General features: G+C 42.2%; 1 protein-coding gene across 1 annotated transcript; it reads right to left on the bottom strand.

Annotated features, from left to right (window-relative positions):
- Nucleotides 1–527: 527 nt before the first annotated feature.
- On the bottom strand, nt 528–6,536 carry TAF9B (TATA-box binding protein associated factor 9b). The gene is made up of 7 exons (XM_073360950.1): nt 6,481–6,536; nt 6,151–6,232; nt 4,774–4,910; nt 4,557–4,691; nt 3,386–3,467; nt 2,486–2,599; nt 528–882 (listed from the first exon to the last, which is right to left on the bottom strand). Exons 1-7 carry the CDS (start codon nt 6,529–6,531, stop codon nt 716–718), a joined length of 768 nt encoding a protein of 255 aa, XP_073217051.1. The 5' UTR covers nt 6,532–6,536; the 3' UTR covers nt 528–715.
- Nucleotides 6,537–17,443: the final 10,907 nt, after the last annotated feature.

The following is a 17,443-nucleotide window of genomic DNA, read 5'->3' as shown; positions in this document are numbered from 1 at the left end:
CTTCAGGGGTCCCTTCCAACCCTGATATTCTATGATCTAATATGTCTCCTTTAAAGTAAATAATCTGAGAAACCTCATGCTCAAATAAATTGGTTAGTCTCTAAGGTGCCACAAGTACTCCTTTTCTTTTTGCGAATACAGACTAACACAGCTGTTACTCTGAAATCTGCGTAGCAGCTCAGGAGCAGAAAAAGAACGTTCTCAAGAACTAAACCAAGACTTTTTCTGGTTATTTAAAAATTGACACCAACTTCAAACCTAGTAAAAAAAAAAAAAAAAATTGTCCTTTCAAAGTCTACACCTACCTCTGACTCCTTTTTAAAAATTCTCTTAGACAGTATAGTAAGAAAAGCATCTGGCAGAAACTGCACTCTTCAAAACTTCAAGCATTTCTATTTGAATTACAAGCAACACACTCAAGAGGAGAGGGAAAGATGTACATAACTATGGTACAAGACAGAAATCCTGAATAATAATGAACATCATGGTGAGTGAGCCCCAAAAGCAATTTTGAATCACAGACACGGTTAAAAAACAGCTTTTATTGCAGCATCGTTATCCTGGCACTATCATTCTTCTCCTGATTCCATTAACTCTGAATATTTACACATTTTCTGTCACAATTTGTGAACAACATTTTGGCAAGTTCCAACTTGGCATCAGACTCAATATGAATCACACCTCTGAAAAAGTATGGAGACTGGACTGTATCCCTTTACAAATTATCATAATCGTCATCATCTTCATGCTTCCTTTTCAATGGATTTGCCTCACTGGCTGCATTCTGTGATGATACCATATTTGTAGTAATCAGAATGTTTTTTGATCCAATTAATGAAGGATTAATCAGAACATTCTGAACTGTAGGGGTAGTAGGCGTTGCTGTATTTAAAAGGAAAAGAAGTGTTTTAGCTGCCATTGCCACAAAAATATAGTTAGTATTTCAAGCTAATGAAAATATAGTTTCCTATTATAGGACATGTAATATCCTAAAGGCGAAAGGTGTGCTGCATGCTAATATTCCTGTTTATTTTCAATAATGTTCAATGGAGTTTCCATCACATAATTGTGGATTTGCTGCAAAGCTTAAATTGAAATTTGCTATATTGTTTCTGTCAGGTTTTGCTAGTCCTCACTTAAAGTTGTCCCAGTTAACATTGTTTCGTTGCTGATCAATTAGAGAACATGCTCCTTTAAAGCTGTGCAACGCTCCCTTATAACGTTGTTTGACAGCCGCTTGCTTTGTCCACTGCTTGCAGAAAGAGCAGCCCGTTGGAGCTAGCTGGTGGGAGTTTGGAACCAGGATGGACCAGCAGCCCCTAAGTTCCCTGTACAGCAGCAGCCCAGCAGGCTACCAGTTGACAGGCAGTTCAGCTCTCCCTCCCCCCACTGCCTAGGAGCTGCTCCCGACCTCTGCCTAGGAGCTGCTCCCAGGAGCCTCCTGCTTGCTGTGCAAGGAGAAGGGGGAGAAGAGAAGAAAGTCAGGGTATTCCCCTACCCCCGCTAATTTACCCCATTTCCACAGAGCAGTGGGGGATATGACAGGGCTCAGGACAGAGGGAGCTTCTTGGCAGCAGCTGCTGTCTCAACTTGCTGATCTACTTAAAAAGGCAATGTACTTAGAATGGGGTCTGTGTACTTAAAGGGGCAATACGCATCACACACACACATACAGTGTGTGTCTGCCTCTCTCTGCCGTGCTGTCTCCCTCCATTCGTGCTGCCTTGTAGACTGTGAGGCTACATTAACAACAATGTATTAACCGTTGAGAGCTCTGCCAAATGCTAGTTCATCATTTAGCAGTAAGGCATTCCCTGGGGAATATCCCACCCTCTGACTTCACCACCTCAACCAAGCTTCACAATCATCCCTGCTGTGTATAATATTAAACTGTTTAATAGGGAAATTGGATTTGCTTAAAGTAGCATTTTTCAGGAACATAACTACAACTCTGGTTGCTTGTTTTTGTTCGTTTGTTTTTAAACAGGCTTAGTCCTTAAAGGAAGTTTTGTGCTGTCTGTCTAAGTAGGAGCTATGACAATTTTACTGATTAAGAGAATCTGTAATTGCTTAGTAGCAGAAAGTGAATTATTTCAATAGCTAAGTAAGACTAACAATGGCTTTGGTACATTTGTACTGGTTATGTTAAGACTAAGAATTGAGGACCAAAATAAAGTTGAAAAGACAAGCTTAATTCTGGCATTTCATGCCTTTTGAGCGCTTGACTTTTAAATCTTAAGTAAGTAAGTAAGTGTGTGTGTGTGTGTCTAGCTTCCTAGGTTTTTAAAAGAGAAAATGGAAGAAAGAAATTCCATCATGTGGTATCACATTAACCACATGGGTCATCAATAGGGTTAGAACCTCTAGATCCACCATGCAGATCTCTTGCACCTCAATAGAAGAAAAAAACCAAACCAATATATGTGGTCTTTTAAAGAAGTGGTGTAGGTCTCAAGAGATTGGTGTTTTGTAACTTATGCCATACCTGATTTGACTGTTGTCTGAGAGGATGGGATTTGTACAGTGAACCTTTGACCTGTCAGTGATACCGGAGTGCCAACTTTTGTTGAAACAGCTACTGTTTGTGCTGAAGGAGTTCCTGAAATACACAACGATTTCATTAGAGGACTCAGTGCAGGCAAATACACAACTCTTTACATTACATAAAATGTCTTCAAAAAAACTGAACTTGCTACTTTCATATAGAAAAGAGATAAATTACTATTAAATAATATCAATATACATTGATACTTCATAGCTAGGTTTGATCTAGATCCTAACAAATGGCCAGATATGCAGAGTAAGCTGTGTGCAGCAGCATTTCATACATTTGTGTATGAACACAACCAGTGAAACTCCCAGCTGGCCAGAAGCACATGCATGGTTACATGTATATCATTGCATGTGCCCAACTTAAATTCTGGTTCAAAATAGCTGAGTCAGTAAAAAACCTGTTTCAATCTATACTTCAGGGTGTAAGCCCTCCTCAGAATGTAGTTTGTACTTTTTTAAAAAGTCATTCAACTAATTCATTTTTCTCTCCTGAAAAAGTGCCACAGTTTCCATTTTATAGAACAGGTCAGAAATACAAGAATGGTATTATCATTCCTACATACTAAATAAAAATGGTCTAGCTTTGGTAACTTAGAGAGAAACTTATTTTCATTTAACTTCCATTGCACTTTCCTAAAAACTCATTAGGTTGTTAAGATATCAAAGTTCACTGAAATGGTGAGTTGGATGTTATCTACTGTTCCTTAAAAACATACTCCAAGATGGTTTTTAACAGGCAAGAATATTCTTCAAAATTTAGAACTGTTCCATAAGTTTAAAGTTTTTTCTAAGCAAGGTCAATATGGCAAACCATAACTGAGTTCCCTCTTACCTAACGTAGGCGTGCTAGGTCTACTACTTACAGCACCAACACTTAGTCGGGGCACTGTTATTCTTCCCGCAGAGGAAGAGACCTGTAGATAGAGAATATATGCATTCAGATTAGAACCACCATTTCAGTGTTAAGAACCATTGATTATTTCTGTGATAACACATGTATCCTCTGCAACATGGAAGAGTAACAAAATATGAACATGTGATCATGCGCAGCCTACTGCAATGCAACACTTATGTCACAGAATTTACCCACTGGGACAGAAGTTCTCAAACTCCTCACACTGTGAACTACATTTCAGTAGAGATGCCTTGTGGAACCACTAATCCACCATGCTTATGCACAAAGTGCAGAATCTTTTAAAAACTTAAGCTGTTTGAGTTATACAAGTGTAAAAGAAATTACATTAAAGATTTAATTTTAAACACACCACTTACAGACTAAGGCCTTCTAAACTTTGTTTTGGCTCAGGATGAAATTTGTTACCTGGATAGTGTTTACAAGGGAAGTGTTGCTACAGTTATAGCAGTGTTTTAATATTGTGATAGCACTAACCAATTTTAATATTGTAGTTACAGATACTAACCAATCATTTATAATGAAAGTGCATTGCTAGTTTTGAGTAATACTGAAAATTATTGCACTATTCACAGTATACGTGACCAACAAATACTACTATTACATTAATAAGAAGCAATACAATTTACTTTGATTTGCTTTTTCAGTATAGTATGTCATTTTGCATAGGCTAAAGCAATCTAACCAAAGGACAAGTCTTCACTTTAGCATTTATTTATCCAGGAAAGCTTTGTTTAGATTCTGTGTCTGATTTTCAATGACTTTGTACCTTTTACCCAATAGTCCAGCTGAGCTGACTGAATGGTCCACCAGGATACACCTAACCTGAAATCCTTTGTGCTAACCATTAAACAACACAGCCTCTTTTACACACAATATTAAAAGGTAAATTGGTGGAAAGAATATCTGCAAACAGCAGATTATTTCTGGCAATTGCCAGAAATAATTTCCATATACTTTAGCACCCAAAGATCTCTACTGGTATTTGCACCTATGTTTGTACCTTGAGAAAAACTGAATAATTTGAGCATCCTGTTTAATAAAATGTCATCATCACACAAAAATCCCATTTGGCTCATAAAACTCTTACCTTTTTTTGCAAGGACTTAAGTCTGTAATTTGGAGCTGTTAAACAGTATCTATCAGGTGGTAGTCTGGGTCCAGAATATGGCTTTATCAATGGCAGTGGGGTTTGATTCTTTTGTCTTGCAATATCTAGCAAAAACTAGGGGGGAGAAAAAGGGAAATAGTTATCAATACCCATGTTCTTTTGTTATATAAAGATTCTCTAAATAAGCTTTACTTACATCTCTTGGGGGAGGAGAGGTAAATGACTGGTCTGTTCGACACTGGATTGCTAGTCTCACATCATCTGCATCAACACTGGACTTCTTAGCATGACTTGAGTAAATTTTTGCATCTTCCAATATAGTAGTCACATACCCTTCGAAGAACAAAACAGAATATCTCCCAATGCACATGTCTAAAAAAATAGCAACTTCTCTTCACAAAAATTTGGTAAAAGTTCATGTACTCTACAGGTTTTCTAGAAGCTATGAAAGAACATTATTTCCTGATACACATTCCACGAAACAAAAGATGAATCTGTCTCGTCACAATCAACAATACATTTATTGTGACAAAAATTAATCCCTTAGTACCCATCTAGTTTTATTTCTAATAGTTCCTCTTTTTCTTCAAAAAAATTTTTTTTAAAACAATTGTGCTCATTGAAAAGCTAATAGCAATGACTTGTGCAAGACAGTACAAGTTTTTCTATCAAGCATTTGTTTATGTACATGAAACCTAGCATACAATATCACTCCCACCTGTGCCAGAGTCCAGGGCATCTCATCAGCAACATTTGCAAATTGTGCCAAATAACATGGTGGGTTTTCCATATAATTTTTTTTTTTAAATTGCAATGGACTCATTTTTACTTTTGTTCTCATGCTAAGATTGGAGCCAAAAATTCCACAGGTGAAACTCTACAGCAGCAACACACCGCACCACAAACCTTCTAAATATCCAAATTTTTCTTTTCTTTTTCTGTGCCATATATTGGAGAGTTAGGAACATGGAAACCGCCATACTGGATCAGACCAGTACGTTGTCTACAAGTATCCAGAACTAGATGCTTCCGACAATAACATAAGATCATCCTGATCTCTGCTAATCAGAAATTGGTTTAAGCCCTGAAACACAAGGTTTACTATTGTTTCCTACAGTTTTATTGTCATTACTGATAACTCTGGATATTCTTTCGATACCTATAAATATGCAATCACCTTCTGAATCTTGGTAAGTTCTTGACCACAATGATCTCCCGTGGCAATTAATTCCACAATTTAATTACAAGTCATGTGCAAACATATTTTCTTTTATCGGTTTTGAATTTTCCACTTTTTAATTTAATTGAACATCCACTTGTTCTGTTATGCTAAGACAGGCAGGCACTCCTGATCTGCCTTCTCCACACCATTCATTACTCTACATACTTCTCAAACAGTCCCTCCTATTGGTCTCCAGTTTTCCCAGGTCTTTGATCATCCTCACTGACTCTCTCCGAAGCCCTGCCACTTCTGCAATAGCCCGTGTGAGAGAGGTGCCCGGTACCGCCTCGGGGAGGCCACACCTGGAAAGGCAGCGCAGCATGTTCTGTAGGTAGCACTTTGACAACTTACTGTAGGCGAATTCCAACATCTGATTGATAACCCGTGGTTCATACTCCGTGATCCCCATGTCCTTCAGGATCTGGGCCATAACCTGCGTTCGGGGAAGAGAAATACAGCGTGAGTCCATTAGATCAGGCGCTAACATCCCCCTGCCAAGGGCGCAAGGGGCTGGGCACACAGTGCTCCGGGGCTAGCGCCCCCAGCTTCTCAGCGCCCCTTCGCCTCAGCAGCAGCCGAGCACAGGACCCAGTCGCTGCACCGAGGACGCCCCGGAGCCGCCCCGCCGAGCATCTCCACCCAGCCCGGCCCGCGACGCCCCCACTAGGAGCCCCCCGCTACCTGAGCATCCTTAGGCGCGCTCTTGGGAGACGCCATCTTGCTTTGCTCCATTGCTTCCGGTCAGCTGACCTGCTTATTGCCGGGGCTGCCGTGTGAAGTCCCGCCCCCCCCCGTTTGCTAGTGAGCATGCGCAAGAGCCTCCGCACGGTGCTGTTGGGCATGCGCAGTGGAGTGTCAGGGTGGGACTAGTAGCTCATTTTCGGCGTGGCTGTGCGGGAGAGGTCGGGCAGGGTCTGTGCTCTGTGCTCCTCTGCTGCTGCTCAGGGCGGCGCGCGGACCCAGCCCCCGGGGTGCTGCGCGAGCGCGGGAACTCTTGCTGCTGCTTGGAACGCGAGGGTCCAGCCCTGGTGGCGCGCAGGGCTCAGGCGGGGGGATGCCGCGGAGCGGGCTGAGGGCTCAGGCGGGGGGATGCCGCGGAGCGGGCTGAGGGCTCAGGCGGGGGGATGCCGCGGAGCGGGCTGAGGGCTCAGGCGGGGGGATGCCGCGGAGCGGGCTGAGGGCTCAGGCGGGGAGCCCCGAATGCTCGGCTTTGGAAAGAGCCGGGTGGCTGTTTTTAAAGCCAGTCTCATGGTTTCCGGGGGCCTGACTCGTGGCTGTTTTTATTGCTCGGTTGGGGCTAGTGTTGGTGACCCCAAGTGTATCAAAATAACGAGTGCGCCCCACCAAATCGTACTTAAAAATTAGTAAATGAAGGGTTCATTTGATGTGCCTTCCTCTGCCTGAGCCTTTGCCCTGCTCTTGTGTGACATAATCAAGTTTTTCTCTGGCTGGAGGGCTAAAAACTTATTTTTTTTTGAACGAAAGCCTAATCACATGCCTCCAGGAGCTGGGGCTTTCAGAAATATATCAACAATCATATGATTTGCTATAAAAGCACAAGAGTTGGCAGTGCTAGATGACATGAGTTTGGGGGAGTTAGAGGAGGGGCAGGATTCCTACCGAGCAGTGAGACGCTCGTACAGACTGTTACGGGAAAAAGTAAAAGTGGGCAGAGGTCTGCAAAATAAATAAAACCACAAATAAATGCCTGCCTTTCTTTGTTCCTCTCTCCCACACATACAAAAGGCGAGGGTGGTGAATAAAATGAATTGACATAAGAATGGCCATACTGGGTCAGACCAAAGGTCCATCTATCCGAGAGTGGACAACGCCAGGTGCTGAATGAACAGAAGAGGTAATCATCAAGTGATCATCCCCTGTCGCCCATTCCCAGCTTCTGGCAAATATGCTAGAAAATAGGCAAAAGTATCATAAAATGCAACAGACAACAGTGATTAATGAAATTCTAAAAGAGGAATTGGGCAAAGGTTAAATATGGACCAGCCAAGGGCAATTAATAAGCATTCACTTGAAAAATTAGAAAATAGGCAAAAAGTGATTTTTTAAAAAATGTATTCCTATCAGCAAGGGCAGTTCAGAAAATTAAAACAAAAAAAACAATCAAGGTAACATGACATGTCTGCCACCGCTCTGATCACTCTGTGTGTATGGTGTATCTCTACCTGTTGCCTTTTGGCTTTCTCTTTATAGGTCCAAATCTTGCAACTAGATGTGCGTGGGCTTGTGTGGATTCACTTACCTTAGGTACTGATCCACCAAATACTTATGCATAAGTTTTTGCACGAGGGTAGTCTTGTTGATTTCAGTGGAACCACTAACACATGCAAAGTTAAGCATATGTTTGCAGGATTGAGAATGTTCAGGACACTTAAACATTTTTGCTTTTGTGCATGATTCAGTAGGAACTATGGACCAAGTTTCACCACCATCTTGAGGGGGTTACCAACAGAGCCTCTCTGGAGGCATGGGGGATGAATGGGACCATGTGGACTTTGTCCTCCTGTCTCCACATTACTGTTGAAAGAATGAGGGAAGGGGAAAATCATTGTGTGGAGCTCAGAGGGGAAGTGATTTGGGGGGGTGGGGTTGCTACTTCTCGAAGTCACTGTCAAGAGGCAGTGCAATTTAGGGCAGGACCATCTGTGGAATAAGTGTGATCCATGATCAGTATGGGCTGTTGTGGAGCCACCCATTCAAGGTGGTGTGGTGATGGGCTGCCCCGGGACAATTTAGGGGCTTGTGGTCACTGTGGGGCAAACTCCATTAACCTCTCTATCTACGTTCCAGAACCCTGACACCAGCATTACTATGAAAGGATTGCAAGCTGGAAGAACATTGTGCAAACAAGCACAGAATTACTTATGTTTTTAAAATCACGTTGTTATTCTGCGGAAGCAGGGAGAGGCTTGTAGAAGATAGTAGGCAGAGCGGCTGCCTTCCTTTCAGGCTAAATGTGGGAACAATTAAATACTCTTTAGAGATAGTTGAAACAATAGTTGCCACTGCCCAAAGCACAGGCTGCATTTAAAGCCATTCAGGAATCTGAACTATGTGGACAGAGGAGTTTCACTAAGGGCTGAATGTAAGTACAGGGCAGGGGATTGAATTGATTGCAGCTGTGTGTTTGTGTGTGTGTGTGAAAGAAGGCAGAAGCACCACAGGAGCATGCAGAGAAGTAGCAAAGAAGCCTCAGACAAAAGAGAAGCCCTCATAGCATGACCCTGACAAAAGCCTAGAGAGGGAGTTTTTAGGTGGAGTGCTGGCTGGAAAGAGGCTTGGAACTGTGAAACTGTCTCCTGCCATTTGATTTCTACTGTGGTCAGGGAAACAACAACATATGTGACTTTATCATCAGTTTCTCCTAATGGCAACAACCCACTTAACCCCAATTTTAGTTAACCACAGAGGTCAAAAGGGGTAGCAATATTGCCCTACAAAACTACTTGGATTTGAGGCTCCAAACTTTTCCGAGTTGACAGCATGGCCAGAAAACAAAGCCCACACCTAATATGCAGACAATAGAGAAGACTGCCACCCTCTTCTCTTGCTATGGAGTCAGGCTCTGTGAAGATGACGAATCCTAGCATGCAGGGTTCCATTATTAACTCTGTGGATTTAAGCAGACCAGGCAGCTCTCTATATTAAAGATGAGGGGTGCCATGCACGCCATTGTGGTGCTCTGTACAGGGCCATCTCTCTCATAGAATTTGCAGCCCCTTAGTTGTATTAGTTAATTTCTCATATATTAATTTAACAAGAAAGAAAGCAAGAACCACCATGGAAGAAATGAGCCAAAACTGTTTTATTTATCTTCTAATTTTCCATGAAAGTCACCTTTACCACTTACTTACATTATGTACTAGCTGTGGAAAATAATGTGAGTGGTACAAAAAGAGAGGCTGTATCCTGGAGACAGCATGAATATTGTATAATGTAGCTCTTGCTGTCTGTTCATTTATATACTAAAGCAAACAAGCATGTGAAATTTCAGCACAAGTTGAAGCCACAGTCTCCTGGGAAGCACAGATAATGATTCTGAACAGGAAGAAGGGTTGGGGACATATTTCCCCTAAATGGAGTGCATTTTTCCCCATAGATCAGCCCTTCTCAGCTTGCTTTTTTCTTTACTTTGAGGAAGACATTTTCCTGTTAACAACTGGCTGGATGTCTCATTTCTGTACTCTCTTAGGTACTTATTTGACCTCATTACTGTAGCATTTGAGCAACTCACAACATCCCTATAAGGTAGAGAAGTACTATTATCCCCATATCTGGGGAATAACTGGCTAGGCAGAAATAGTGCAGAAAAGGATCTGGGGGTTAGAGTGGATCACAAATGGATTATGAGACTACCATGTGATGCAGCTACGAAAAAGGCTAGTATCATTTTGGGCTATATTAACAGGCATATGGTATGATCTGTTCAGCATTGGTGAGGCCTCAGCTGAAATACTGTCTCCCGTTCTGGGCACCATACTTTAGGCAACATGTGGCCAAATTGGACAGAGCCCGGGGAGAGCAACAAAAATTATAAAAGAGTGAGGAGGAACCTGTTAATAATCTTCACCTATGTTAAGGGCTGTTGTAAAGAGGACGGTGATCAATTGTTCTCCACAGCACTGAACGCAGAACAAACAGTAATCAGTTTAATCTGCAGTGAAGTAGATTTAGGTTAGATGTTAGGAAAAACTTTCTAACTGTAATGATAGTTAAGTACTGGAATAGGCTTCTGAGGGAGGTTGTTGAATCCCTGTGATGAGGTTTTTAAGAACAAGTTAGACAAACAGCTGTCTGGGAAAGTCTAGGTTTACTCTGCTGTATCTCAGCACAGGAGCTGGATTAATTGACCTCACAAGGTCCCTTCCAGCCTTATGATTCTTACGGAGGGGACTGAGGCACAGAGAGACTAGTTAACTAGCCTGAGGTCACACAGGCCAGCCTGTGGCAGGCAAGGACTTGAACACAGCAGGTCTCCAATGTTCCAGGTGAGCACATTAACTACTGGATCACTTGTGACAGGTTTCAGAGTGGTAGCCATGTTAGTCTGTATCAGCAAAAACAACAAGGAGTACTTGTGGCACCTTAGAGAAAACACATGTATTTGGGCATAAGCTTTTGTGGGCTAAAACCCACTTCAGAGGCATGGAGTGGAAAACACAGTAGGAAGATATATATAACAGTACATGAAAAGATGGGAGTTGTCTTACCAAGTGGGGGGTCAGTTCTAATGAGACAATTTAATTAAAATGGGCTATTATCAACAGGACAGAAAATCACTTTTGTAGTGGTAATCAGGGTGGCTCATTTCAAACAGTTGACAAGAAGGTGTGAGTAACAGTAGGGGGAAATTAGTTTTTAGTTTTTGTAGTGACCCATCCACTTGTCTTCTCTTGTCTTCACTGTGTTACAGAAGTACACGATATGTCATTACTAATAATGGCAACAGCTGTAAATGTTGAAATTAAATGTTGAGGGGTGTTTTTTGTAACAGCTATACAGGAGAAAAATACAACTGTACTTAAGGCATTACATTTTTGTGTTCGTAATCTCATGACGACCATTAGGAGCAAAAGCCACATCATGATCTTATTGCTGTTACCCTCTTTTTCCCCTCCCACCCAGTGTTTGAAACCATCAACTCTCATTGATGTCAATGTAGCAACTCCCAATTATTTCAGTGGAAGTAGAATGAAGCCCATAGTTCCTGATCTTGTAAACCAATCTGCAGTTAGATCCCTGTGCCCTGGGCTCACATCATTTCATCCTCTGCACTAGATGAAAGGATACTGGCACTCACAGCCTTACGATGTTCTGCCTTGATGACAGGTTTTTTGCTATGGAATGTATTCTTGACATTGAAAACCAAGTTAAAGCAAGGAACTGAACTTCAGAGAATGTGGATTAGCATGTACGTTGCTTGGAAGGTAGGTAGGAAGGAATTTAAGTTAACACCGAGAGTCAAAACACTCACATGTGGCCATCATTTTAATTTCACTGCAAAATTAATGTTCTCGTATGTGATAATGATGTGTGACATTTCAAAGCATGGAAACAACCACCTGATGAGCAACCACACAAGTGCAGCTCTATTAGCCATCTGGCTCTCATACTGCATCTGTTCTCTCCCATCGCCTCCTTAACCCCATACAGACACTCCTCCACTGGAGCTCCAAGTAGAGAGAGCAGCTCTGGGTGCTCCATGCCCAGATTTCTGCATGGAAATCAGCATGGGAGATGGTACAACTGGGAGGAGTTGTTTTTAAGTTTGTCAATGAAAATGTCTATCAATATCTGTCCTCTGCATCAGTGGTGCAAATAGAAATAATTTCTTGATGATACTGCACTCATGGGAGGGACACGAGGGAGGGGACGTGACCTCCCCACATGACCCTTCATGTGACTCCACCCCACCCTGCTCCCCCAGCCCGGGGCCCCCACACTCTCCCCATCCCCTCCGACACCTCTCTTTGTATATACAAACATCAACATGCTTAACTGCTTACTTTCCCCCACATATGTAGTATTCAGTCTGTTTATATGGAATATGGGAGTTGGATGAGGAGCCATTTCAGCATACGTATGATTTATTAAAAGACAAATTGTAAGTAGAACTGTATCCTAAACTGCTTTATCGCATTGTACCCAAACATTTCATTTCATTTCAATGGGGGATTTAACTTCCTTTATAAGGATAGACCCCTGAAACTCTTACCAGTCCACAAAAGTGGTCCATAGTTATGCAAATAGTCCCATTGTCTTCAATGGGATTGATCAAATGATTAAGGATTTGCAGTATTAGGTTCCAAATTTGGAAATTGTTCTGGGTGAAACTGGCAATGCCTGAGCGGTCAGATCAGAAGGAGCTCATTCGAATAAAGGTGGGCAGATGTGCGATAAGTCCTAGATCCATTGCTAAGATGAGGAACATATTTTCAGCAAAGTTCTTGGCATCAGTGTCCAGCATTATAATCTATACTTATAGTTCTCTCACCCACAAAGCTGGAAAATGAGGCATTTATTTTCTCTGTTTTGCTGCTCCAGTTCCAGTTAACAAAATGCATGTTAGACTAGTTTGGCTGCAAAGAAGAATTCTGTGTACACTGGGGACAACACCTGATTCCTGTCAGGCTGCAGAATTGGGCTGACATCAGAATCCAAACATCCTCTGCTCAGTGCAAGCAGGGGCATTCCTCTAATGATTTGGACTTGATGTGATGCAGTATGAATATCATGGATAATTCAGACAAATGGGGCGAAACAGAATCAAAAACACTGTTTAAACACCTTCCGTTCCACCCCAACGGCCCCCCCCAACAAACTTAAACAAAGCCTTTGTTTAAGTTTGTTAGCATATGCATTGTGCTGTTAAAGCCATTTAAAGGATGAATGCCCTCCCTAGCCGCGTTCTTCTCCTTTAAGGAGCAGAGCACAGACCCAACTCCTCTCTGGGGGAGGCTAGCCCCAACTCTTTCCGGTACCCTGTACCCACTAAAAATCTCTTGGCAGTACTGCGTACTGGAGGGTACCACCCTACATGCACTCCTGCCTCTGCTTGTCCCATAGGGGCAAGGGCACTGCAGTCTAGTCTCATGTGGGGATCCACGAAGCTCCAGGGCCAGCCCTGTATCCAATACATGCCAGCATTAGTTCTGTATGAACAGAAAATGCAGCTGCTGAGATTCTTTGGGTTGCTGCATTATTTCACTGTAGTCCAAGAAATTTAAATTTCACGCATCTTAGTATATTACACAAAAACATCTTGCTAGGATGGGAGGAAAGACAACAAAGGCTATAGACAACAAAACAAAATTCAGCAAAGACAAATGTAAGGTGTTACACTTAGGGAAGAAGAAACAAATGCACAAATACATATTGGGGGATAACTGGCTGCTGAGAAGGGTCTAGGAATTGTGGTGGATCACAACCTCAACATGAGTCAGCAATGCGAAGGTGTTGCCAAAAAAGCAAATGCAATTTTAGGTTGCATTAACAGAGGCATAGCATGCAAGTCATGGAAGATGACAGTACCACTGTACACGTTGTTGATTAGGCCTCAGTTGGAATACTGTGTCCAGTTTTGGTCACAAATATATAGAAAAGATGTGGAGAAACTGGAAAGGATGATCAAAAGGATGATCGTAAGGCAAACCATACGAACAAAGGCTGAAGGAACTGAGTATGTTTAGTTTGGAAAAGAGGAGTTTAAGGGGGGACATGATAGTGATCTTCAAGTACTTGAAAGACTGCCATAAAAAAGATGGAGAAAAGTTGTTCTCTCTTGCCACAAGCGGCAGGACAAGAGGCAATGGATTCAAACTACAACATAGCAGATTTAGATTAAATCTCAGGCAAAACTTCTTAACTGTAAGAACAATAAGACAATGGAACAGACTGATAAGGGAGGTCATGGAAATGCCTTCACTGGAGGCTTTCAAAAGGAGGCTGGATAGCCATCTGTCTTGGATGGTTTAGATCAGAGGTGGCCAGCTTGAGCCTGAGAAGGAGCCAGAATTTACCAATGTACATTGCCAAAGAGCCACAGTAATACGTCAGCAGCCCGCCATCTGCTCCCCCGTCCCGCTCCCAGTGCCTCCTGCCCACTGGCAGCCCCACCAATCAGCACCTCTCCTCCCTCCCTGCACCTCCCCATCAGCTGTTTTGTGGCATGTAGGAAGCTGGGGGGTATGGGGGGAGGAGCAAAGGCATGGCAGGCTCAGGAAAGGGTGGAGTGCGGGCAGGGCCTGGGGTTGAGCAGTGAGCACCCCCTGGCACATTGGAAAGTTGGCACCTGTAGCTCCAGCCCCGGAGTTGGTGCCTATACAAGGAGCCGCATATTAACTTCAGAAGAGCTGCATGTGGCTCCGGAGTTGTATTTTAGACACAACAAATCCTGCATCTTGGTAGGGGGTTAGACTAGATGATCCTTGTTGTTCCTTCTGACCCTATGATTCTAAAGATTAATACCAGACACTGAACTAAAACCAGCATGTTTCTGGCAGGAAAGGGGGATCTATTCCACCAAAAACTGAGCAAAGTTTTTATACAGCCTCAGCCAATGGATTAAATCAAAAGCAGACAAAATCAGGACATCTGTCATGTTGCCATTCACTCCTGCCATACTGTATAAGAGGGAAATACATTGCTGACAGCTTATGAACAAGGACTGATAGCATGCATCTTGTACTGGTGAAAGGGGCTACATTAACAACCCTGAAAACTGAAGTCCTCTGTTTATCCACAGACAGTGGGAGGGCAATCCTGTTTTGGAAAAACCATTTTTAAGCATGCGCAATTAGTTCACTTTTCCATCAGCCTGGTTCCTCTCTGTGGAGACTAACAACAGGGACAGAGTTTGGGAATGTTTTTCACAATGGCTCACTGGGACAGAGACCACAAACTCCTTTTACATAAGCAACCAAGCATCCCTCAGATGATACCTTTTGATTCCTAAGGCTTGATCTGGATTCAGACTGACTGCCTAGACAGGAAGGGTGGAGAGTAGCCATTACCCACCCAGTCCTCCTGATAGTTCTATAAATGAATATTTGGCTAACTTGGAGGTGCTGTAAGTTTTGGAAGAAGAGAGGAACATTCACAGTGCATAGCGCTGATCAGGTAGTGAACACTGTCCAGGCAGCACAACTCTACAGTCAAAAGATAATTTTTTGGAACATAAGTTGTTTCTTGTCCAATAAGATGCTCTTAGCAGTGTTGATAATGATGCTTCCTGCAGGATTTAGGGTGGCTTATTTTTAGAACTCCTATTCACATGAGTGTTGTACATGAAGCCCAAGAAGTGAGGGCTTTGGGGACAGATTTTTAAAGGCATTTAGATGCCTAAAGGTGCAGAAAACCTAGTAGGATTTTCAGTAGTGCCCTGTCTAATGCCCTTTGATTTAAAAGGACATTTGGTGCCAAGACTCAGCTCCTCAAAACTATTTAGGCATCTAACTGTCATTGAAAGCAGTGGAAGTGAGGTGCCGATCTCACTTTTGAAAATCCCATGAGTTGCCTATATGCATCTTTAGGCACCTAAATGCCTTTAACAATCTGGCCCTTTATGCCTATTCCTGTTGAAGTCACACTGGAATGCTTCACTGTAAGCAAACCCACAGCTCTGGAGTTTAAGGAATTAGCTGTGCTGGACATGCACTTTTCACCCCAAATACTGAACTACTGTACAGTACATTTCAACAGCACACCTTGAATAGGCTTTATGATGAGAACAAATCAAAAACAGTATAACTGAAGAAAATGAACATAACAGACTTCTCTTCTGGGATCCCTGTTTCCCTGCTCTCCGATCTTGAATTTACAGGGAATATACAAGTTCCCTCGGATTACTCAGTGAAGCACCCTGTTTTCATATGGAGAGTACTATAGCTCTGATATTTAGCATAATGGCTCTCTTCTAGCTGTGAAGAATGAAACCACTTTAAAAGTTTCCCTGAGTCAGCCACTAATGGCTTCCTTTATGTTTTGTACAGTACCAACACCCCCACCCCCCATCATTTAGTAAATAATTACTGATCCTTTCTGAAGTTAAAAGTAAATCAAAGTGACACGGTCTCATTTTTTAAACTGATGTCCAAACAAACATGTTTCCACCTAACTTGATTATCTTATTAAGACACGTTCAGTCCAGACCTCTCACCCTGCAGCATATGTTATGGAGGAGATGTAGGGGAAAAGGCACTAAATAAACACAGCAGTCCTATGTACAGGCCAATGGAAAAATTACATAATTATCCTGAGTGGTCATTAAGTTTCCAGTATCAAAGAGCTTTTTAATCTCTCTGTTAGCTGTGACTACTTTCCACAAGTTAGGCTTCACTCTATTTTTCTCCCTAAGTATTTAATGATGTATCATTAACTGTATGTAGATGGAAGAGGAGGAAGCTAGATTATTATGAAAGTCTGTGTAATGTCCGTGCTCCACAGGAAGTGCACTAAAAGATCAAAGTACCTACCCCAAATGCTTTCTTCGGAAATTGTGACACGTCAGAAGTCTACACTTGGCTGGGGACATGCTAGTACAAAGAACATATTTAGCACAGATTCTGCGTCAAGCTGATGTTCCATATTGCAAGTGAAGTGTACCTTCTCTCTGCCTAGAGCAAAGAGAACCTGTAAATCCAACTGCTTTGGAGGATTCTTTAGAAAGGAGTGCTTCTTTGTCAAGAAAGGGTCTGAACTTTTGTAACTTGCAAATTCTTAAAATATGGCAAACTTTCGCAGAGGTAAACAGTGATTTTCTCAGTCCATGTCTCTCTGCCTGTTAAAATGGATTGTATCTATTTGCATCCACATTGGCTCCATCTTCATCTCTCAAGAAATACCCCTGGTGGACTTGTCAAGATACAAATGCTATTTTGAAGCAGTGTAAAGCAAACAGTAAAAATGTACATTTTCAATTTTTTTTTTTTAATTTCCAAATGTTTGGTATAGTAAGCAATAGCCTCTCTCTTGCAACAGACCAGTGACTATTTCCATATTTAGTTATATCCAACCAATATTTTGAAGATAATTATTTTGAGTTTTTGTTTCAAAATTGATCTTTAAAGGAGATGACATGCCTGATATCACTCTCATGATAGCAAATGATCTGCAGCCAACCCTACCA

The sequence above is a fragment of the Lepidochelys kempii genome, chromosome 9 (assembly GCF_965140265.1).
Source record: "Lepidochelys kempii isolate rLepKem1 chromosome 9, rLepKem1.hap2, whole genome shotgun sequence".
Classification (NCBI taxonomy): Eukaryota; Metazoa; Chordata; order Testudines; family Cheloniidae; genus Lepidochelys; species Lepidochelys kempii.
This window is presented reverse-complemented; position numbering and strand designations above follow the sequence as displayed.